Raw genomic sequence first — 25,035 nt, 5'->3', positions numbered from 1 at the left:
GTTTGAAGTAAGTTTGCTTTCGTAGAAAACTGATTTTTCTGTGCCTCATTTAATACAAATCATGATGCTTTCTTTTTATTTTGTACTTCCTCTCGCCAGACACTGATTCTTGAACTGCGGAAGATGAAAACAACAGTTTTGAGGTATTCGTTAAAGAGATATTGCAGGAAACAAGATGTGGTACGGTCCAAAGCCCGACAGACAGCTTACTGGCGCGTGACGTCTTAGGCAGACCACGCGTACAACCACTTCGAGCGTTTAATTACGAAATGCCGAAGGCAAATACACGAATGCATTTAGAACAAATACAGATTTATTTTTATAAAAGTATTTTTTGTTTACAATAGCTGAACTACTACCAGTTAGAAACTACTACAAAAATTAGTCGATACCACTGTTATAACACTGTGAGGACAGTAGCTGTCGTTGCGACGCAATACACAGAACTTCTGTGGCAGCTGTATCAGTTGTCGTTGGCAAATAACAGCAGTGTAAAAGCAGACTTAGAGCTGACACTATAATAAAATGGTTTTTACATGTTTTCGTGTAATCTATCATGGATCGCCATAAACTAGAAATTAATCCCGTTAAAAAGAACGAGGAATGTTTGAACGTATGATAAACGCATTCCTTTTTTTATTTTATAAATTCATTGAAATCATAATTTGTACAATAAAATTTTATGCACGTCAGTAACAAACCTCAAATACTTCGTAATAAGCTTTTAATTCGAAAACTGCCGTATAATTCTGTTTTTGCGGATTAGTTGACACAAAATTTTCCCTTGTAGGACTCATGCCACAGGTTCAGCGTAGTGGTCTATCGATATTACATAAGGCCCTGGTGTAGAGGTGCCAACGGCCGTCTCTTGAACTGCCGAACCCAGACAAAGATATCGAAAATCCCAGACTGTGGGTGAATCGGATTATTTTACCGGACACTTACAGTCTGTCGACGATAAGTTGGCCGGGGACATGAAAGGGAAATGTTTCCTCGTCTGGCGGGTGAGCTGACGGTGCTGCGCGTCCGATCGTCATTGTCGGCTGCTTCAGATTGTTCTCAATAAAGAGTATGTGTATAGGAGAGCATCTAAGCGTGATCGTCACTGTTTATTTAATATAAAACCAACGAAACTGCCTAAGCGCCAGTTGTCATTTAGTGAATTTTAACTAAACATTATTTCCATAATACCGGGTGATCAAAAAGTCAGTACAAATTTGAAAACTGAATAAATCACGGAATAATGTAGATAGAGTGTTACAAATTGACACAGATGCTTGGAATGACGTGGGGTTTTATTATAACCTAAAAAATACAAAAGTTCAAAGGTGGCGCTTCATCTGATCAGAATAGCAATCATTTGCATAACAAAGTCAGACAAAGCAAAGATGATGTTCTTTACAGGAACTTCTCAATATGTCCACCATCATTCCTCAACAATAGCTATAATCGAGGAATAACGATGTGAACAGCACTGTAAATGATGCCCGGAGTTATGGTGAGGCATTGGCGTCGGATGTTGTTTTTCAGCATCCCTAGAGATGTCAGTCGACCACGATACGCTTGCGACTTCAGATAACCCCAAAGCCAATAATCGCACGGACTGAGGTGTGGGGACCTGGGAGGCCAAGCATGACGAAAGTGGCGGTTGAGCACACGATCATCACCAAACGACGCGCGCAAGAGATATTTCACGCGTCTAGCAGTATGAGGTGTTTTTTTTTTTGTTTCTAATAAAACCCCATGTCATTCCAAGCATGTGTGTCAATTTTTACCTCTCTATCTACATTATTCCGTGGTTTATTAGGTTTTCAAATTTATACTGACTTTTTGATCACCCGGTATTTATTTCCAGTCTTTCTAATTTCTCCAAGCACAGAAAAGGTCCAGGTTTACGCGGGAGAGTTGTTAATCTCCCACCCCCCTCTCCTCCCCTCCCTTCCCTCAGGCCTCCCCCTGGATCCCCTCCACACAAGGACAAATCCGTATGGCAGCTCTACGTTGGTGGCGCGTGCAGACGCGCTCCACTGGGAAATATTCGAGTGTACGCCGTTACTTCCTCTTCTCCTTACTTCTCGGGCATAAACACCCTGGCTAGATATGCAGTTCGCTTTGAAGGCTAATATTCTGCTTCACGAAGACTGCCTTTAAGACTAACAGTAGGCCTCCGGTTTTAATAATCTGTTTAGAAGTCTTGTATTCCTTTATCGAATTGTGAAATACTGATGTTAGATTGTGGAGTAATAAGGCATCCACATGTAGGTCTGGCGTAAATGCATGGACGCCTAAAGGCCTAAGCGATGACATACGAGGTGCAGCTAGAAAAAAACCGGACTGATGCTGGAAAATACATTTATTTACAATTATTTACAATTTCATGTTATCTCCTTCAATGTACTCTCCTCCTCGGTCTCTACACCGCTCCATACGAATTTTCCACTGTTCATAGCAATGCTGCAGATCATTTTCGGTAAGTCCATACATTACTTCCGTCGCTTTTTCTTTTACTGCTTCAACAGTCTCAAATCTAGTTCCTTTCAAAGCTGACTTGACTTTAGGGAAAAGAAAAAAGTCTCAGGGGGCCAAATCAGGTGAGTAGGGTGGATGATCTAAGATGGGAATGTTGTGTTTTGCCAAAAACGTCTTCACTGATAACGCACTGTGAGCTGGGGCATTGTCTTGGTGAAGGATCCATGACATTTTTCTCCACAAATCGTTCCGTTTTCTCCGTACTCGCTCACGTAGGGTAGCCAGGACGCTAATGTAGTAATGCTGATACACTGTTTGTCCCTCTGGTACCCAATCAATGTGCACAATCCCTTTGATGTCAAAAAAAAACAATAATCATTGCCTTGAATTTCGATTTTGACATTGGTGCTTTTTTATGTCGTGGAGAACCAGGAGTTTTCCAATGCATCGATTGGCGTTTAGTTTCGGGATCGTAAGTAAAAAACCACGATTCATCGCAAGTAATAACATTTTGTAAGAAGGTGGGATCACTTTCAATGTTTTCCAGGATGTCAGAACAAATCATTGTTCGGCGTTCCTTCTGTCGAATTGTGAGACACTTTGGAACCATTTTTGAACACACTTTGTTCATGTTGAAACTTTCATGAAGAATCTGCCTAACACTTTCCTTGTCAACTCCTGTTAACTCAGACACTGCTCTGATTGTTAAACGGCAATCTTGTCGAACAAGTTTACCGATTTTTTCAATGTTTGCATCAGTTTTTGCTGACAATGGTCTGCCAGTGCGAGTGTCATCACTGGTGTCTTCGCGGCCATCTTTAAATCGTTTAAACCACTCAAACACTTGTGTTCGCGATAAACAATCATCGCCGTACACTTTTTGTAACATTACAAACGTTTCACTTGCAGATTTTCCTCGTTTGAAACAAAATTTGATGTTAACATGCTGTTCTTTCTGTACACTCAACATTTTCCGACGCACAGACAAAACGTCAACTACTTAAAACAGACGCCACGGGCAGACTGAGTGCAGGAGGCAGATGAAACTCGAGCAGTAGGCGGAGCGAGAGTCACCTGACAGGCCACGCGACTTTCAGCCTTATTGCATATGTTTTATTGTTTAACCAGTACTAGTCCGGTTTTTTCCTAGCCACACCTCGTAAAGCAGGCGCCTGGAGGGGCAACGATTATGCAGCCCGCAGACGCGTTTGCCGCGCAGGAGAAAACCCCGCAGGCGTCTGTCGTGGATCCCCTGCATGGCCTGCATTACGACACACTCACTGCACACTCCCACGGTGTAACAACACAGCGAAGCTCCTCCCCTTGGCTAGCCGCATAAACTGATCAGCCAGAACATTATGACCACCTAACTAATAGCCGGTATGTCCACGTTGAGCTCGGATAACAGCGGCGACGCGTCGTAGCGTGGAAGCAATGAAGTCTGGGTGGGTCACTGGAGGGAGTTGGCACCTCATCTGCACACACAAGTCACGTAATTTCTGCAAATTCCGAGAAAGGCGGCGATAAGCATTGACGTCACATGCAGTCAAAGTCCAGATGTGTCGATCGGGTTCAGATCTGGCTCCTCTGTGTGGGGGACTCAGAACATCAACTGGAGCTCGTCACTGTGTTCCTCGAACCACTCCGTCACACTCCTGGCCTTTTGACATGGCACATTATCTTGAAATATGCCACTGCCGACGGTAAACATGATTTTCATGAAGGGGTGTGCGTGGTCTACAACCAGTGTACGGGACTCCTTGGCCGTCATGGTACCTTGCACGAGCTCCACTCTACCAATGGCTGCCCACGTGTATGTTCCCCAGAGCATAATTAATCCGCTGCCAGCCTGTGTTCTTCCCGCAGTACAGGTGTCAAGAAGCTGCCCCCCTGGAAGGTGACGGATTCGGGCCTCCCATCGCCATGATAAAGAAGGTATCGCGATTCATCAGACCATGCAACGCTCTGCCACTGCGCCAACTTCAGTACCGATGGTCACTTACCGATTTCAGCCGTAGTTGCTGATTCATTGTGTTAACATTGGCACATGCATGCGTCGTCGACTGCGAAGGCCCATCGTTAGAGTGTTCTGTGCACTGTGTATTCTGACGCACTTGTACTCTGCACACCACTAAAGTCTGGTGTTAGTTCTACCACAGTTCGCCGCCTGTCCTGTTTTACCAGTCTGCTCAGCCTACGACGTCCAACATCTGTGATGATAGGTGACCGCCAAACCCCGCTACGCCTGGTTTCGCCACGTGTGGAAGACACTCACCACACCACTGCTCCAACACATACGTTGTGCAGTTTCCGAAGTGCTCGAGCCGAGTCTCAGGGCCATCACAATCTGCCCTCGGTCAAACTTAGATACGGGAGTTGCCCACAAAGTAATGCACCGCATTTTTTTCTTCAACAATTCTTCATTGAACTAATGAAAATCTTCTTTCTTTCTTTCGCTTACGCCATAGTCCCGCAGCGGTCGCAGGGTCGGCGTGGCTACAACGGATTTGGCAATGTTAGTGTTAGGGATGGCCAGATGCCCTTCCTGCTGCCACCCCGTACCCCCCAGGACGGAATCAATGTACCCCAACTGTCTGCGTCCAGTGTAAATCGGGAAATAATGCGAACGTGTTGCAAATGTCTGCGACGCGTGTAACTGAGGTGGAACGTGGGGACCAGCCCGGTATTCACCTTGCGGGATGTGGAAAACCGCCTAAAAACCACATCCAGGTTGGCCGGCACACCGGCCCTCGTCCTTAATCCGCCGGGCGGATTCGACCCGGGGCCGGCGCGCCTACCAGAGTCCAGGAAGCAGTGCGTTAACGCGCTGGGCTACCCTGGCGGGTGTTGAAAATAATGAGAATGACACACACGAAAGAATGGTGTTTTATATACCCACTCTATTTTTCCTCGTAATCTCTATCCCGTTGTGTGGGCTTCCTCCAGCGCGAAACAAGGGCGTGTATGCTCCGTCGGTACCAATCCTTGTCCCGGTGGCGGAGCCAGTGCTTCACTGAGTGAATCACATCCTCATCGTCCTCAAAATGTCTTCCACGAATGGCATCCTTTAATGGCCCAAACAAATGGAAGTCCGAGGAGGCTAGGTCAGGGCTGTAGGGTGGACGGGGTAATACTGGCCAATCCTGTTTCGTGATGTGTTCAGCAGTTCTAAGACTTGTGTGGGGCCGAGAATTATCCTGTTCCAGCAAAACCTTTACTGGGTTGCTGTGGCGCCGAAGTCGACGGAAGCGCATCTTGAGTTTTGTTAATGTGTTGACATATGATTCTGGTTCAAATGGTTCAAATGGCTCTGAGCACTATGGGACTTAACATATATGGTCATCAGTCCCCTAGAACTTAGAACTACTTAAACCTAACTAACCTAAGGACATCACACAACACCCAGTCATCACGAGGCAGAGAAAATCCCTGACCCCGCCGGGAATCGAACCCGGGAACCCGGGTGTGGGAAGCGAGAACGCTACCGCACGACCACGAGCTGCGGACTATGATTCTGAATTGATGGTACCGCCTCTTGGCGTCACATCAGTGAGAATCACACCTTCACAGCCCCAAAACACGGTGATCATGACCTTACCGGCGAAAGCAGTTGCCTCGAATTTTTTCTTCTGTGAGGAGTGGGAATGGTGTCATTCCATTTTGTTTCGGACTCAAAATGTTAAACCCAGGTTTCGTCACCCGTCACAAACCGCGAAAAGAAGGCCTCCTCCTCAGCTTCAAAACGTTGCAACAAATCAAGACAAACGTTTTTTTCTGTGCGATTTGTGATCCAGCGTTAGACACTGCGGGACTCATCTTGCACACACTTTTGAATATCCAAGAGTGTTGATAATTGCATCCGCATTTCCTTTGCTGATTGACAGATGCAGCACGACACCTGTGCAGTGTGCTCAATCTGTGTAAGTGTCAGCTGTGGTCAGAACAGTGTTCTGTGTAGTTGCGAGTGCATCACGACGGAGCTAAGTGAATTTGAACATGGGCAAATTGCATATGTTCGTATGGTGGGTCTTCCGTAACCAAAGTAGCCGAAGTGTTTGGTGTTTCAAGAAATACCGTATCAAAGATTTATACCGCACACAGCGAGAGCGAAAAAACTTCTACCGCTAAGCCACAACGCAAGCGAAAGTGTCTGTTGCGTGGTCGTGACAGACGATCATTGAAGAGGACTGCGACGATAAATAAGGGTACGACATCTGTAAAAGTCAGTGCAGAACTGAATGTCGCACTGGTGAAACCGTCAGCACCAAAGAAAAACGAGGGGAGCTCCATAAACAGGGGATTTTAGGGCGAGCTGGAATTCTAAAACCACTCATCGCTGATGCAAATGCTCGTAACAGGAAACACGAGGCCGGAACCATAAAACATGAACCATGGTCAGATGAGTCTTGTTTGAAACTGTTTCGAACCTTTGGCCTTGTTTACGTCCCAAGTGTAAAATATGGCGGGTCTCGGTGATTATTTGGGGTGCCATATCGTGATATTCCATGGGCTCCATGGTTACTGGGCACCATGTTACTCTGAAAGGTCTCATTATTTCCAAGTATTTTGTGACCATTTTGGCAGATTAGGTCCATCCCATCGTACAAACTTTGTTCCAGAATGGTGATGCTGCATTCCAAGACGACAAGGCCCCTGTTCATACAGCTCGCATCGTGCAGGACTGATTTTGAGAGTAGGAGGACGAATTGCCGCACCTTCCCTGGACACAACAATCACCAGCTCTCAATACTTTCGAGCCTTTGGAGAGAAATGTGATTGTTCACTCCACCTCTATTATCGTTACCTGAACTTCCAATAATTTGCAGGGAGAAAGCAAAAAGATTCCCTTGGAAACCTTGCAGGAGCTATATTGATCCGTTCCGAGACAACTGGAAGCTGATTTGAATACTAGCCGGTTTCCTACATCGTATTAGTCGGTCTGTCAGTGAGTGATCGAGAGCTCAGGCAGCGCATGAGATTTCCCGAGCAATGCCTTTCGAGTTTTGCTCAAGCACAGTCTTACAGAATACTCGTTCGAAACATTTTATTGCATAAATGAATAACGTAAACGGAATCCCCGAAAACATTCTATTCAGAACCGCACCTACACTTATTATAGGAAGTGCGACTGTATAGGCGTATCAAGCAAAATTTGCCGCTCGTATTGAGGTTTTTTTTTTTTTAGGGGAGACGTAGCCTGTTATCATGGATGTCGAGTAACCGACAGATGTGGAAATAACGTCAGGCGTACGTACGATAGGGAAGTGTGACGGGACCACTGCTGTTCATGATGTATGTTAATGAATGTGCTGACAATATTAATAAGTAGCCTATGTAGCTACGCAGATGATACGGGTATCTGGCATGAAGTGCACTCTGAGAAATGCTGCACAAATATTCAGTCGGATCTTGATAAGATTCCAAAGTAGTGTAAAGACTGGCAGCTTGCTGTGAATATTCAGAAATGTAAAATTGTGCACTTCAAAAAAGTTGAGAGCATAGTATCCTATGGCTGTAATATCAACGAGTCACAGTTAGAATCGGTCAATTCGTAGAAATACCCGAGTGTAACAGTTTATAGAGATGTGAAATAGAACGATCACATAGGCTCTGTGTGGGTAAAGCAGTTGGCAGACTTCGGTTCATTGGTAGAATACTAGGGAAATGCAAGCAGTCTATAAAGATGATTGTCTACGAAACACTCGCACGACCCATCGTAGAATATTGCTCAAGTGTATGCGACCTGCATCAAATACGACTAAGACGGGGTATTTAACGTACACTAAAAAGGGCAGCATGAATGGTCACAGGCTTATTTGGCCTATGGGAGAGTGCAACGAAGATACTGTAGAAGTGAACACTTAGGCGCTGCAAACTATAGCGTGGAAACCTACTTATAAAATTTCTAGGACCAGCTTCAAGTGACCAATCTAGTAATATACGTTATTTCCTACGTATCGCCCCCGTAGGGTTCGCGGGGATACTTAGAGCACGCGCAGAGACGTTACGCGAAAGAACTTGCCCCCCCCCCCCCTTCTAACAGCCGTGTACCGCAAGTCTCTAGAGGAACGGAAGGTTCCAAATGATTGGAAAAGAGCACAGGTAGTTCCAGTTTTCAAAAAGGGTCGTCGAGCAGATGCGCAAAACTATAGGCCTATATCTCTGACATCAAAAATGACTCTGAGCACTATGGGACTCAACTTCTGAGGTCATCAGTTCCCTAGAACTTAGAACTACTTAAACCTAACTAACCTAAGGACAACACACACATCCGTGCCCGAGGCAGGATTCGAACCTGCGACCGTAGCGGTCTCGCGGTTCCAGACTGTAGCGCCTAGAACCGCACGGCCTCTCTAACACCGATCTATTGTAGAATTTTAGAACATGTTTTTTGTTCGCGTATCATGTCATTTCTGGAAACCCAGAATCTACTCTGTAGGAATCAACATGGATTCCGGAAACAGCGATCGTGTGAAACCCAACTCTCTTTATTTGTTCATGAGACCCAGAAAATATTAGATACAGGCTCCCAGGTAGATGCCATTTTCCTTGACTTCCGGAAGGCGTTCGATACAGTTCCGCACTGTCGCCTGATAAACAAAGTAAGAGCCTACAAAATATCAGACCAGCTGTGTGGCTGGATTGAAGAGTTTTTAACAAACAGAACACAGTATGTTGTTCTCAATGGAGAGACGTCTACAGGCGTTAAAGTAACCTCTGGCGTGCCACAGAGGAGGGTTATGGGACCATTGCTTTTCACAATATTTATAAATGACCTAGTAGATAGTGTCGGAAGTTCCATGCGGCTTTTCGCGGATGATGCTGTAGTATACAGAGAATTTGCAGCATTAGAAAATTGCAGCGAAATGCAGGAAGATCTGCAGCGGATAGGCACTTGGTGCAGGGAGTGGCAACTGAATCTTAACGTAGACAAATGTAATGTATTGCGAATACATAGAAAGAAGGATTCTTTATTGTTTGATTATATGATAGCGGAACAAACACTGGTAGCAGTTACTTCTGTAAAATATCTGAGAGTATGCGTACGGAACGATTTGAAGTAGAATGATCATATAAAATTAATTGTTGGTAAGGCGGGTGCCAGGTTGAGATTCATTGGGAGAGTCCTTAGAAAATGTAGTCCATCAACAAAGGAGGTGGCTTACAGAACACTCGTTGAGTATTGCTCTTCCGTGTGGGATCCGTACCAGGTCGGGTTGATAGAGAAGATCCAAAGAAGAGCGGCGCGTTTCGTCACAAGGTTATTTGGTAAGCGTGATAGCGTTACGGAGGTGTTTAGCAAACTCAAGTGGCAGACTCTGCAAGAGAGGCGCTCTGCATCGCGTTGTAGCTTGCTGTCCAGGTTTCGAGAGGGTGCGTTTCTGGATGAGGTATCGAATATATTGCTTTCCCCTACTTATACCTTCCGAGGAGATCAGGAATGTAAAATTAGAGAGATTCGTGCGCGCACGGAGGCTTTCCAGCAGTCGTTCTTCCCGCGAAGGATACGCGACTGGAACAGGAAAGGGAGGTAATGATAGTGGCACGTAAAGTGCCCTCCGCCACACACCTTTCGGTGGCTTGCGGAGTATAAATGTAGATGTAGATGTAAAGGAATCGCTCTTCCCAGGCTCGACACGTGAATAGAATGGCGGGAAGCCCTAATAAATGGTACAGTGGGAAGTGCCGTCTACCATGCACTTCACAGTGGTTTGCAGCATGTGGATGCAGATGTAGGGCTGAGGTCAAATAAAATTGATTTTATGCTACTTAATACACGGTGACAAATACTGTGACATATTATCGGGGATAATTAAGATAGCAATAATCAATCACGTGATACAAAGCTGAAGTATTGAATCAGACATTAGCGACGCTGATGATACAATCGGCTGAGAGTGAGCTGTGCAGCTTGTAACACGGCAGCGCATCTGCTCCACAGCAGCCACTTGTCGAACGACTCGCTGAAGCGTCTCATCGAGGAATGACATGTTGGACCGGCGAGTTGAGCTGATGTCAGCTGGTAGAGCAGAGCCATTCGCCTGTCGCGGCTGACAGGGAGTGCTTTATTAAAGCGTCGCCATCCTGCGTGGGACGCCTCCCGACGCCGACGCCTCGCTGACATTTATTGGCCGTCGTGGGTGACGGACAGATGACGCCGCTAGAGTCAAGGCGATCGCCCCGAGCTCAAAGCGATGCCCAGCCGAGCGCTGCGGCCTTTTGTCTCGCTCCAGCATTAAAACGGCATGCGAGTACCTGCTTCCATATTGATTCTTAACTTCTGAGCGGGCGAGAAATACTTCCGTTGAAAGCTCTCCCTGTGAAGAATGGAGCCTTTTCAGTTGGCGACAGTGTCTGAACTTGTGAAGCAAATTTTCTCTTTCTTTTCCATCCCATGTCTTGTCATCTGTTGATAGTGTTTCTTCCGTTCTTTCTATAGGCCGTCGAGGCGGCTTCTCGGCTAATTGCTATTGTTAAGTAGGTTTCGAAGTGTTGTTCTATCTTCAAGGATTTGTTCAGGTATCCTGGTTATATTTTTAGGTCTTCATCCATCTACGTTAGTCGCCTGTTTCGGTTCTACATCGACAAAGCAAAGTTAAAAATTTTCTGTTGTTATACATTCTACATAAGTAGCCATGAAGCTGGAATCGCCGGTTCCTGCTTGTATCTGTGATTTTTTTTCTGTAAACTAATATAATTTTTCTACAGCCAGATTCCGTTTGCACATTTTGGTCCGGGGGTTTTCCGCAGAATTTTTGTTTTTTATTCGATAGTTGCCACAAGTGACCACAGTTTGAGATCCTCACTTCTGTTTTAACAGCTGCATTATAATGTTGTTATTTTGGCTTGTTTATAGAGATTTTTGTGTTACATTTGTTCCAACTGAGTTTATACTCTCCCTGTTTTGTATTTCTGTTTTTTTTTAGCTACCAGATATAGCCCTACCGCTTCAATAATTTCTCTTAGACATCTACTTATTTATGCGTACACTTCACCCGTCGAAACTGACCACAAATAATAGCCGAAGTATCTTTTTCTGAAATGAGAAAGCAATTCCATAATTTTAAAAAATGAAAGGTATATGGGCAAGGAGAAAGGCTCACCAGCCATTCTAAGTACTTGGTTAAATCGTAACTGAGATTGCTCGTATAAAAAGTTTACAGCGATGAAGATGTGTGTTAAAGCAGTAGCAGTCTATTAACGATATTTCAAATATTTTCTCAAAATAGAACGTTCTGTCGAATGAGAGTTGCTATACAGGATGAATCAGAACTCAGCTGGCAAACTTTCAGAAATGGTAGTATGGACTAAAACAAGAAAAATGTCTAGTAAACGTGGGATCTAAAATGGATGCATTAAGAGCTAGGGGCACTCATTCAGTAGAGAAGATGTGTTCACAACAGAGAAGATGAACAAGTGCTCATATCTCTTAAGGTATGCATTTTAGAGCCAACGTTTACTTGACTCTTTTTTCTGGTTTTGGTTCATACTACCACCTGTGAAAGTTTGTAGATGGAGTTCCATTCACCCTCTATCTTAACAGAACGTCATGGCAGTGGTACCCAAATAATCAAAGACGGCGAAAAAGTCATTGTTACCGGGAACAGAGAAAAATATTTGCGTAATGTTAGTAGAAGGGATAGAAAAAGAAAAAGGAAATGGAAAGGAATACTTTGGGTTCCAATCATATACCAGTTGTTCAGACTGTACCTGGCACAGAGGAAGAACTGTGCTGGAAAATCGGGGCAGCTGACTGGAATAAATATATTTACAGATTAAAAGTGAGCCTCCCAGAATAAGAGACATCCGACGATCCAGTTTCCGACTATTTCAAAGTAATCCAGCGCATTACTAATGCCGCCTTCAACAGAAGCTGTTTTAGGCTACAAACGCAGCCAGTCCTTTGTTAGTAGGATACCGAATGTCTGAGGGCCATCAACGAACGTAAGGAAGCACTGAGGAAATACGTACATATTGCTTGCCTACCTAGATAAATTATGTTTTATTTCCACTGGTCTAGTTCCTTTACAGCCAACGACAGTGCTGCAGTGGTAACACCAGTTCCCGTCAGATCATCGAAGTTGAGCGCTGTCTGGCGTAGCTAGGACTTGGATGTGTGACCGCCCGGGACTGCTGAGAGATGTTGGCTAGCAAGTTGCCCTCAGCCGTTGTGAGACCAGTTGAGAGGCTGCTTCATTGATAAGAAGCGGCTCCGTTCACGAAAACTGACAACGGCTGGGAGAGCGGTGTGCTCACCACCTGCATGTAGTGACGCCAAACAGGTGAGGATGACGCGGCGGGTCAGTCTGTACCGTTGGGCCTTCCGAGCCCTGTTCAGGCGGAGGTCTCGTTTTTAGTACCCAACAAAACTACAACAGACTGAAAAAATTACATTTATGCCATGAACAACTGCATCAAAACTGTTTGGACCAGACCCTGGCAGATCAGAAATAATACATGTGCCAGGCATCTAGAGTAAAATACAAGTGGTAAAATGGAATATTAGGTTGTACTGCGTCTGTTTCCCCATCGAGGTAAAGACTTTTTCTCATTGTTGTGGTATGTTCGTCCTCCAGTGACCAAAGTAGCAGAAACTGCGGGAAAGTTACACGTATTAGCCTACTCTTTTTTTCCCATCTGTTCCTAAAACACCTAGCACAACACAGTACATCACCAGCACTTATCGCTATAAGTTACTTGCTGTCGTTTCTAGAGTAGGATCTCAAAACGAAGCGCAATGAAGAGCTTTTGAAAGATGGCCCATGGGATTTCTTCATCGGAGCGATTGTCGGTTTCTAGTGATAACGGCAGCAAATAATATCATTCACGCCATCGCATCATGGCACCAAAGAGATTTATTTTTCCGTATGAAACTAAATTGGCATACATGCACACGAGCGTTCCGTGATGTGAAGTGGTTCTAGAAACAACATTCGAAAATTTTATAATATCGATGCCTCTGTATTACGGAAGACTGCAGTTAGAATGTGGGGAGCTTGTAACACGGCAACGTTAATTTGAATAATTTATCTCTTCAGAATGAGATTTTCACTCTGCAGCGGAGTGTTCGCTGAAACTTCCTGGCAGATTTAAACTGTGTGCCGGACCGAGACTCGAAGTCGGGACCTTTGCCTTTCGCGGGCAAGTGCTCTACCATCCGAGTTCGAGTCTCGGTCCGGCACACAGTTTTAATCTGCCAGGAAGTTTCATACCAGCGCACACTCCGCTGTAGAGTGAAAATCGCATTCTGGAAACCACCCAGGCTGTGGCTAAGCCATGTCTCCGCAGTATCCACGTGGTCGGCGTGTTATTTCCGATTTGACAATGTTAATGGTAGTAGCTGGTCCGATGCCGTTCCTAATACCACCACTTCTTCCCGGAATTGAGTTCATGAACTCCATCTTTCTGCGGCTACTGTTATCGCATGTTCAAGAGTGGGGAGATTTTTCTAAATGTTTTCGTATCGTGTATCTGAAGCGGGACGTGAGAACTAGCCCAGTATTTATCTACTAGGGTGTGGGAAACTAACGAGCACATCCCTATTACCGGGCACACGCGGCACTTGCTTAAGCCGCCGGGCCGATTCGATCGTAGGCCGGCGCGCCTCCCGGAAGCGGGAGCTTAAACGCGCTCTGCTGTCCGGGCGAGTAAAGAATAGGAAAAGTGTGCTGCAAATATTTCATCCTATCAGCATTTATTTGCTCGAGAAAATACGTTAATACACAAACACATCAAACAGTAGTCAGAAGACAGTACATAGCGCCATTTTATTTCATTCTTTGTGTGCTAGCTGATTTTTTCACGTTTCAGTTTTCATTATAAATTTACTCCCTGCCCACCCCCACATCCATTATTAAAACTGACGATTCCTCGATGGCTCACAATACCTATCGCTTCTTTTAGTCGAGTTTTGCCACAGTTTTCTTTATTTCCCGATTCGGTTCAGTCCCCAGTCTGAACTTTGTACACTATCTACTTCGACCATCGTCAGTCACTTTGCTGCCTGAAAAGCGAAACTCGTAGACTACTTGTATGGTCTTATTTCCTAATCTAATTCTACAGCATCACTTGATTCGATTCGATTACGTTCCATTAACCTTGCTTTAATTTTATTGATTTTCGTCTTATAACACATTTTTCAAGAAACTATGCGTTCCATTCAACTGCTCCTTCAGTTCCATTACCGTCTGCGAGAGAATTACGGTGTCATCGCCAAATAGTCCGCCCCCGGTAGCTGAGTGGTCAGCGTGACAGAATGTCAGTCATAAGGGCCAGGGTTCGATTCCCGGCTGGGTCGGAGATTTTCTCCGCTCAGGGACTGGGAGTTGTCCTAATCATCATCATTTCATCCCCATCGACGTACCAGTCTCCGAAGTGGAGTCAAATTGAAAGACTTGCACCTGGCGAACGGGAGGCCCTAGTCACACGACATTTATTTTATTTATCGCCAAATATCGAAATTTTTATTTCTATCCTTGAACTTTAATTCCCTTTACAGTTTTCTCCTTCTTTCCTCCACTGTTTGCCCAGTTGGTTATACACAGTCCAGTCACATAATGTAACCACCGCTTATGTCTGACGTCAACGTGCAATAAACACTCACAGACGGTAGGTGGCAGCACTAGCAGTGGCATGGCTCCACATCCCTGTCGGTACCTTCCAGAACCTCACTAACTCTCTTCATGCACATCTCGTAGCAGTCCGCTCTGCAAGAGGTAGATATTCAAGCTTTTGAAAGGTGCTCACTTTAATGTGATAGGACCAGCCGAAGTGGCCGAGCAGTTCTAGGCGCTGCAGTCTGGTACCGCGCGACCGCTACGGTCGCAGGTTCGAATCCTGCCTCGGGCATGGATGTGTGTGACGTCCTTAGGTTACTTAGGTTTAAGTAGTTCTAAGTTCTAGGGGACTGAAGACCTCAGAAGTTAAGTTCCATAATGCTCAGAGCCATTTGAAGCATTAATGTGACAGGACAGTGTACTTTCGAATGTCAGCAGTTGTAACCAGTGTCTCCTGCCTCGCATACTCTTTTAAGCAGCTCCTAGACGGTCAATAATATTGCGCAGTATTTTCTGATGCGCAATAATATTGACCATCTGTGAGTGAGACTGCGAATATGCGCAATAATATTGAGAACATCAAAAACTTTTGAAGTGTATTTCGCTGGCTGGAATTATTGTGCCGTCTTTGGGCAGTATTGACAAGCGTCTGTGTATGGGTAGAACCGTTACCAGTAATGTATCGGACCATCTCTCTCTCTCTCTCTCTCTCTCTCTCTCTCTCTCTCTCTCTCTCTCTCTCTCTCTCTCCTCCCTCTCTCTCCCTCTCCCCTTCCCCTTCCTCCCTCCTTTGTTTTAGCTCAGCCTGAGTTCTCTCGACAAGCTTTCGAGAGTGACCATAGAGGCTCCGTGAATCAATATTTCAACCTTACTTTCTGCTTGCAACAGAGTGGATCAATAATCATATCATCAGCGTTTTTATCGTCCAACATCCGAAGCACAGTGATACTGCACAATATTATTGACAATATTATTTTGCAGTCTTGTTGGGAGAACGCCAATAATACTGCACAATGTTATAGTGTCTAGGGGCCGATTTAGAATTCTACACGCGGCGCAGTCAATTGTCCGTCGACGTCGCAGAATCACTCGCGACGACGTGGTTGTCTTTTGACGCACACCCGCAACGACCAGCCCGTCTGAAACAAGGTTCTGCTTCAGGTCTGCTGATCACGCGCCACATAGGAGGCAAACATGACGATCACGTGCACGGAAGCGGTGAAAAGGGGCCGCCGGCCTTCCCTTATCGCGGCACTCTTTTTCCCGGACGTCCCGCAGTACGATGGCATGGCTGTGGCACAGTGGTTCGCTCGCTTCTTGCCGCCATGTAAGCGGTAAGACCGACATGATCTAACTGTAGACTTGTACGACTCTAAGGTGTTTGAGCTACGCTGAGACATTGCAGCTTTCATAGTCGACAGCTGCGACCAGTGGACGTCCGGCGGTAACCGTGTAGTGCATTGTTGTGCAGTGCATGAACGTGAAGCCTTGTAGCCGCGCCGTGGATTGTGCGCTTTCAGAGCCCTTGTCCCAACAGTGTTTCAAGCGCCCACGAGCATGAAGTGTGTGTTCGTAATGCGCGCTTCGTTCTTTGTGCGTCCGAATTCGTCTGTGTTCGGAATTCTTGAAGCTGCGAAATTGGAGAGGTTGCCGCAATTGTTGTTAAGTATGGCCACTGCGAAGCTAATTAAGAGTCAGCTCTTGTTAGTGTGTATTTCTAGACTGGAACTTGCGCTGCTGTTACGTGCTTCCTACAGTATTAACCCTGTCACGCAACGCTAAACAAAAACGGAATTACAACATCGTCATCGACGTAGGTACATTGCACATGTCTAGCAGGTCGCCGTATTGTGAAAATTCGTAAACAAACACAGTTTCACGTACACTATACATTGATCAGAATGACAGTTATTGACAGTTGAACGTGGAAAGAGATGATATCGCCGGTTCGGCTTTACGCGCAATCGCAATATGGCTGCGGCAACAGCGTGCGAAAATTTAACTTTTACAAAAAAAATCACTGCGTTCATCCGGTAAGGTAACATGACCGGAAATGTGTCATGGACAACCGTGAAACCACAATATTGACGCTACAAGACTTCGGCAAACCATTCAATACTGTCAACTTTGACATACTATTCAGAAAAGCGCGACAGCTAAAATTTTCAGATAGATGATTGGAAGCAGTGTTCTCTCATGTGTGCTACAGGGGTTAGCCCTAGGCTCACTTTTGTTTTCCTTGTATGTCAATGATATCCCGTCGGATCCATCCGGTAAATATCATTGATATGTCGGCGACCTCTTGCTTTACTAAATGCCTGAAGATATCAGTACTATAATCGTCCGGATCAGTAGTAGTCAATCTGGTCCCTACCACCCACTCGAGTGCCTTCCAGGATTCATGATGGACCGTAGGCGGTATGGGTTTTGAAAACATCTTCATTGGGTTGACAAAGTATTTAGTAAGTAATTATTATTATATGCTTTAACTTGTTCTAACTCTGCTTCATAATTTTTGTGAATTGAAGTTACTTCGTTACATTATAAATCGTCATTGCTGTGGAACTGCTGGGCGGTTAGTAAATTTCACTGCTAGCTGAGATACAAAACTGGCTGTAGGTAGAAAAGGTTGACTTCCCTTGGTTTGTATGAACGAAATGCCATGATTTCTGAGGTAACATCGCCACAAAACGTGACACTTAATGTAAATGCGAAAACATCCCCGAATCTTAGTATCACATCAGAAATTAATAAGTTCAGAAATCCACGAACAGTTAATTACCTTCGATTCTTCAGTGAAGAACCTGGGTGTAACTTTGGATGAGCGTATCAACTAGGAAGAAAATTCTATAGTCACTTGGAGGGAGACATCGGTTTGCCTCTAGCCCTCTAAAAGTTCCGGAGCATATTTCCACGGGATGTGCAACGTAGACTCGTGGAAGCACGCAATCTTCCGAACCCCCACTTTTGCTGTGTAATCCAATGCGGCACAAGTAGTGAAAACACTAGACGGTTAGAATTAGCCGTTAATGCTAGTGTGCGTTACGTCTGCAACAGCTTCCATATGATCATGTTAGTGCTTCATAAACCCAGTTGGATTGGTTGCGGCCAAATTAGTTACGTAGCTACCATACACTATGTCAGCTTCAGTGCGGCTGCACGCCACTATCTCGTATCAGAGATTAAATACCTGTATCTGATCGTAATCGAAACACAAAGTTCACTGATGTAGTGTCCTAGCTGTGCCCATTCATAGAATAAAAACATACGCAATCTCCCTCTCTGTTGCTCTTGATCAAATTACCATGCATTCTGCGCACAATTCAATGCCTTCTTGATTCTACAAACAAGCTGAACCATTTCCTTCGGTCACCTTCATAAATTTCCTCCCAAAATTAATGTATATGGCCAATTCTCGCCCCTTCCCCCCCCCCCTCCCCCCACCCCCATATCTCTCTCTCTCTCTCTCTCTCTCTCTCTCTCTCTCTCTCTCTCTCTCTCTGTCACAAATGTACGTTCCCATAATTGTATTTACTGTTGTACTTGTTATGAAAGAATGTAAACTGTGTCTTTTTATCTGCACTATTGCAATTTCTAAATATAATAATCAATATTTTAATACACATAATGTGAATTACGTTGAATGGCTGGTTAAATGTAAGATACAGCCTAATAGCCCTAATCTTAAATAACTGAGTAAAATAGAGTAAATAAGTCTTTCGGGTTAGCGTTAACAGGTCGGAATGGCTAAAGCATTGGACCCCGACACCAGATCCACCTTCTTGGCAAGGCGCACCTATCCAGCTAAATGATACAGGAGGAGCTCCCTCATGCAAGAACCACTTGACCACTGCTACGTGAATATTTTCCAGATAGACACCGTGTGCGTAATGTCAAGTGCGCTGGTTCATTCAGTCAGCGCGTAACACGCTGAGGCCAATCAGGTGACTGCAGGTGTTCTAACGTGGCAGAATGAGTTCAAATTTATGTTTAGGATTAGCAACAAACTTACCGTGCGAATTAGAACTTACACATATGTGGTTGATACGTATATTTATAATGGCATTTTGTCCTAATGTGGTTTTATTGATCAACACAAAAGCTTCAGTTCGGCAGTGGTCTTGTGAAAGACTCATCGGAACAATAGGGTATTTGACTGTTTTCTAGAAATTGTCTTAAAATATTAATTATGTCATTTTATGCTCCTAACATGTGTTTTTTCGCTTGAATTCCAGTATTTTTTTATAAAAACGGAAATGAAATTTAAATAATTTGAAAGCCCGCTAAAACGCTCCATTCGAGTCATGTGATGCCTATGACGTCACTGGCTAGCTTGATGCTCTTGCTGTCACAACGTTAATTCACAGTGGTGTCTTGTTTTGGAATTTACGTTTCGGAAAATCGCTTACAAATGGTGTGTAATACCATGCGGTGCAAATACATCTACAAAAACTCCTGGAAAGTTGTTTTTGAGTGTTCCAGAGAATACGACGTGTAAAACTGGTTGCGCGGTACCGGTAAATTACCACATTGTCGACGCACAAGTTCACTAACTTAATTAAAAATGTGTCACGCTGTGAAGTTACAATAACTTGCCTCCTAGATGTGTCCTCCCACTGTTACAACGAACGATTGCGTCAAGGGGGAGACCGTCGAATTTTATAAGACGATGTCCGTAGATCGCTGGTTCGAATCTAACCCGAAAGAACATTTTTAACTTATTTGCGAAACGAGTCGACAGTCCTCTCGTATGAAAACCAAATCATAATTACGAAACTTCACCGTACCGATCAGAAACAGAATGTTGTTCTGTTTTGCTTGCTGTTTGCATGCGCTTACATTTGCACTCGCTGTTCAAACACTTCACGTTCAAAAAGATATTTTCTAGACAATGTGACCACACACATTTTGCTTTATTAGAAACAATGTTTTTATATTCATACTGTCCAGCTAGGATTCTTATTGTTTAAACTTTTGTAGTTTCATCATCTTTCATAAAGATGAAGTAAGTCTGTTCAGACGCTGACGTAAGTTTAGGCTCACAAATGTCACAACCCTTGCGTTTGTGTCACATGCATGTTGCACACGCTTTATGTCTCTCCGCGTAATCTCATCGTCTTATACCTTGTTTTACTGTGGGCAACATTGTGATATCTTCTCTACTAGCAGTGCTTTCCAAAGAAGTAAATGGATTTATCCTCTGTTAACCATTCCTCAGACTCATCTACATCTACATGATTACTCTGCTATCACAATAAAGTGCCTGGCAGAGGGTTCAGTGAACCACCCTTCAAGCTGTCTCTCTACCGTTCCACTCTTGAATGGAGTGCGGGATAAACGAGCACGTAACGAGCCCTGATTTCTCTTATTTTATCGTGATGATCATTTCTCCCTATGTAGGTGGGTGCCAACAGAATGTTTTCACAATTGGGGGAGAAAGCTGGTGATTGAAATTTCATGAGAAGATCCCGTCGCAACGAAAAACGCCTTTGTTTTAATGATTGCCACTCCAATTCACGTATCACGTCTGTGGTACTATCTCCCCTATTTCGCGATAGTACAGAATGAGCCGTCCTTCTAGACTAAAACTAATGTGAAGCTGTATATAATAGATCCCACGATCGAAACAATTGCTAGAATCATTTCTTGCTAAGGGTATTTTCGTCTTTCGTGTAAAACTTCTCGAAATATATGACCCTTCCAGGACTAGAACATGTGGCCTCTTTATTTGCAGTCGGATACACTATCCGTTGCGCCACCGAACAAATGGTACATGTAGCGTATCTGATGGTTATGTTGTACAGTGGAAATCAGCGCTAACTTTGCCAAAAACAACTTTATTATGCTTTTGGTCGTAGCTCATGACTGATATTCGACAATCTAGTTATAATATACGGACCTATTTGCAAAAAGTTCTACAGTGCCTTAGTTTTGAGCGAGTTTGATGATGTTGCAGAGAGCAGAGAAAAGAACGTCAGTCTTTGCACATATTGCCCTAGGTTGCAGTTAGACTATTTATAATAGTCTTTCTCTCTTAAGAGTTTGGCTAACAGCGTATACTGGAGAGCTTATTTACGATTTGGCAGAGAAGAAGACAGTTAGTAACGAAGCGAGCTTTGTGTATAGACGGTGAGCCGTTCACAGATATCTCGGCTGATAAGAGCCATAAGGTGTGGGATTCGAGTCCCAATCCGCCTCAGTTGCAGCTTACCAGCTGTCTTTGTTCCGTTACGTAACGTTGTGTAAGCTATTGCTGAACGGTATAATAATTTTTTTGTACTATTCAGAGCGAACTGTTTGCGTAATGACTTGTGTAGGGTCAGGGACTTTTCAGGCAAGTAATAGACAAGCAGACAGTGGGGTAAACGGAATTCTAATTTGAACCATCTGGCAGAAGGCTTCTAGGTCTCCAGTTCGAGCGTTTGCTGTACGTCCAAGGGAAACCTCCCGGAAATATTTGTCAGAAACGAGGGAGGGGAACTGATTTTAATTCAGTTAAAAATTCCGGGCTGTTGGTCGTGGTCGATGTATAAAATTGTTCCCTGACGCTTTGACCCCGACTGCGGGACACATCGTTGTAGGTAAAATGGTAACTGCAACAAGGGCTCGAGACATCCCAGAATACATAGAGCTGTGCAGACGAACGCAACACTTGTTACGTGATGGCGAACTTGTTGTAATTTCTGGCTAGCGCCATCGTTCTCGACCGAAAGTAATCGATCGCCATTCTGTTTACGAAAAATCGCATTTTGCATCGCGTGAAGATTGGTGCTGCCCTTTACACAGCTTTACAAGTTCGAGGACCCCTCGAACCCTTGATGTAGCTGGCAGCTTCCGTAGTCGGGGAAAAAAACCCAGGCAGTAGTTTTACATATCTACTAAGGGCTTTCAGTCCTCGAAGAGTACATTAGCCGTGTAAACTTGCATTTATGTTTCTAATTTAGTCCTGCTAAAATATATCCTGACAGCGAACCGAGTGTTCTGTACGGACAAGTTACTCTGTAACTACAATATATGATCTGAAGATGGGCAGCTAGCCCGAAACCGGTAATTGAAAATAAAGAATAGCGATCGAAGACTGAAACGCCAAATTTTATTTAATGAACGATCGCGGAATTCCCATTGAGACAATCATGTCTAGTTTTGAATGTTACAGATAGCTAAGTAACTGTCGTAACAAATATTTTTAATTTATCTCTCATGAATAGAACATATGCCACTCCATGGAACAGAAAAATAGTCCGACCCATCTTTAAGGTCGAAAACCCGCCATAACCTTGTGATTACCGACCATTCAGCTTTTTACTAGCTGTCTCCAAAGCCCAGGAACATACCGTTCATGCCCAAATTACCGAGTACGCTCGCACGTTGCCCCTTAACGTGCATTATTGAGTTAGCATTACAGGTTCTTAACGGTCTCACCACTTTCCTAAGCGATATCACAGCTAGGCTCACAGATTCCGAAAAAGAAACATACCTCACAGAAAAACAAAGGATATAAGAACAAACCACAGTGATTATGGTACAGATGGCAGTTGTCTGCAGTTGGCTGGTGAGAGGCAGCTGAGGAAACAGAACGATATGAACAGCTGTGCACAGAAGATGTGATCAAACTCGTGCTCTGATTATTTTGTTTCTATGATAAAATAAACAACTAGCTGTCACTTACTTTGTTATTCTGATACAGGTGTAGAATTACATTTTGTTTGTGGTTCTGACAGCGAACCGAGTGTTCTGTACGGACAAGTTACTCTGTAACTACAATATATGATCTGAAGATGGGCAGCTAGCCCGAAACCGGTAATTGAAAATAAAGAATAGCGATCGAAGACTGAAACGCCATATTTTATTTATCTGTAACATCGTTATGCTGATACCGTTGTTGTCTGTCGCTTCGAGAGAGAGTCTTATGGCTTCCTTTTTTAGCTAGGCGACAGGAGCGCGTGAAAAATGTGACGTACGCTACTCCGATTTATGATATAAGCGACCAGGAATAGCATATCTATAACACCTCTGAACATATTCGACATGGATCACAGAGCTGTTTCGCCGGTCCATTTTGACGCAGTTTCAAGAATGCAGTGTTGCTCATGGCGGACCCTTTGAGCGTCTGCTGTAATTGGGTCTCAGTATGTTCTTTGGAATGAAACTCGTTCACAAACGATTGTGTGATGCATGTTTACAGGAACATTTGTCTTGTTGTACTAGTAGAAATCTCATCATCTCCCCAACCTCCTCTGACCTTTTATTGGAAATATTCATGCATGCTCTATTGTATGCTTAATTGTAAGGTGACTAAAGACAATCCCTCCGAAGGATGGTGACAGTCTTCAGTATCCATCACTGCGGTGACCTGCCTTGATGCCGGTCGCTAATAGATCCCTCAGAGAAAGCCATACAGAAGAGCAGATCACTGGGCTTGTACGATCTTCATCATACCTCCTGGCACCGGGGCTCACGTGAGATACGGGCCGCGCAACGAACCTGTGACGACACACTAATCGGCTTCTGTACCACACTGCCCGAACGCTCGGCTTCGTGCGGGGCCTCGGAAAATCAGTATGTATTTGAAAGTGCACCAATTAAACATCTTAACTGTGACGTCTGCTAACGAGAGCTTTCGTGCATTTAGACGCGCAGTCAAGAATTATTAAACTCGTTTTAAATACACTCCTGGAAATTGAAATAAGAACACCGTGAATTCATTGTCCCAGGAAGGGGAAACTTTATTGACACATTCCTGGGGTCAGATACATCACATGATCACACTGACAGAACCACAGGCACATAGACACAGGCAACAGAGCATGCACAATGTCGGCACTAGTACAGTGGATATCCACCTTTCGCAGCAATGCAGGCTGCTATTCTCCCATGGAGACGATCGTAGAGATGCTGGATGTAGTCCTGTGGAACGGCTTGCCATGCCATTTCCACCTGGCGCCTCAGTTGGACCAGCGTTCGTGCTGGACGTGCAGACCGCGTGAGACGACGCTTCATCCAGTCCCAAACATGCTCAATGGGGGACAGATCCGGAGATCTTGCTGGCCAGGGTAGTTGACTTACACCTTCTAGAGCACGTTGGGTGGCACGGGATACATGCGGACGTGCATTGTCCTGTTGGAACAGCAAGTTCCCTTGCCGGTCTAGGAATGGTAGAACGATGGGTTCGATGACGGTTTGGATGTACCGTGCACTATTCAGTGTCCCCTCGACGATCACCAGTGGTGTACGGCCAGTGTAGGAGATCGCTCCCCACACCATGATGCCGGGTGTTGGCCCTGTGTGCCTCGGTCGTATGCGGTCCTGATTGTGGCGCTCACCTGCACGGCGCCAAACACGCATACGACCATCATTGGCACCAAGGCAGAAGCGACTCTCATCGCTGAAGACGACACGTCTCCATTCGTCCCTCCATTCACGCCTGTCGCGACACCACTGGAGGCGGGCTGCACGATGTTGGGGCGTGAGCGGAAGACGGCCTAACGGTGTGCGGGACCGTAGCCCAGCTTCATGGAGACGGTTGCGAATGGTCCTCGCCGATACCCCAGGAGCAACAGTGTCCCTAATTTGCTGGGAAGTGGCGGTGCGGTCCCCTACGGCACTGCGTAGGATCCTACGGTCTTGGCGTGCATCCGTGCGTCGCTGCGGTCCGGTCCCAGGTCGACGGGCACGTGCTCCTTCCGCCGACCACTGGCGACAACATCGATGTACTGTGGAGACCTCACGCCCCACGTGTTGAGCAATTCGGCGGTACGTCCACCCGGCCTCCCGCATGCCCACTATACGCCCTCGCTCAAAGTCCGTCAACTGCACATACGGTTCACGTCCACGCTGTCGCGGCATGCTACCAGTGTTAAAGACTGCGATGGAGCTCCGTATGCCACGGCAAACTGGCTGACACTGACGGCGGCGGTGCGCAAATGCTGCGCAGCTAGCGCTATTCGACGGCCAACACCGCGGTTCCTGGTGTGTCCGCTGTGCCGTGCGTGTGATCATTGCTTGTACA

The 25,035-nt window shown here is 45.1% G+C and overlaps 1 protein-coding gene across 6 annotated transcripts in view; it reads left to right on the top strand.

Moving 5' to 3' along the window:
- The window catches only part of LOC124613056 (multiple PDZ domain protein-like), a 1,056,684-nt gene that overhangs the window by 644,007 nt on the left and 387,642 nt on the right, over positions 1-25,035 (top strand). Inside the window, exon 1 of one of the 6 annotated variants that reach the window (XM_047141639.1) lies at positions 16,305-16,360. The exons of the other annotated variants lie outside the window; for them this stretch is intronic. Within the exon in view, the coding sequence (XP_046997595.1) occupies positions 16,314-16,360 (47 nt within the window). The 5' untranslated portion in view covers positions 16,305-16,313. Of the gene's footprint in view, positions 1-16,304; positions 16,361-25,035 lie in introns of those variants that run through there. 6 annotated transcript variants of the gene reach the window in all.

This window comes from Schistocerca americana, chromosome 4, assembly GCF_021461395.2.
Source record: "Schistocerca americana isolate TAMUIC-IGC-003095 chromosome 4, iqSchAmer2.1, whole genome shotgun sequence".
NCBI lineage: Eukaryota > Metazoa > Arthropoda > Insecta > Orthoptera > Acrididae > Schistocerca > Schistocerca americana.
This window is presented reverse-complemented; position numbering and strand designations above follow the sequence as displayed.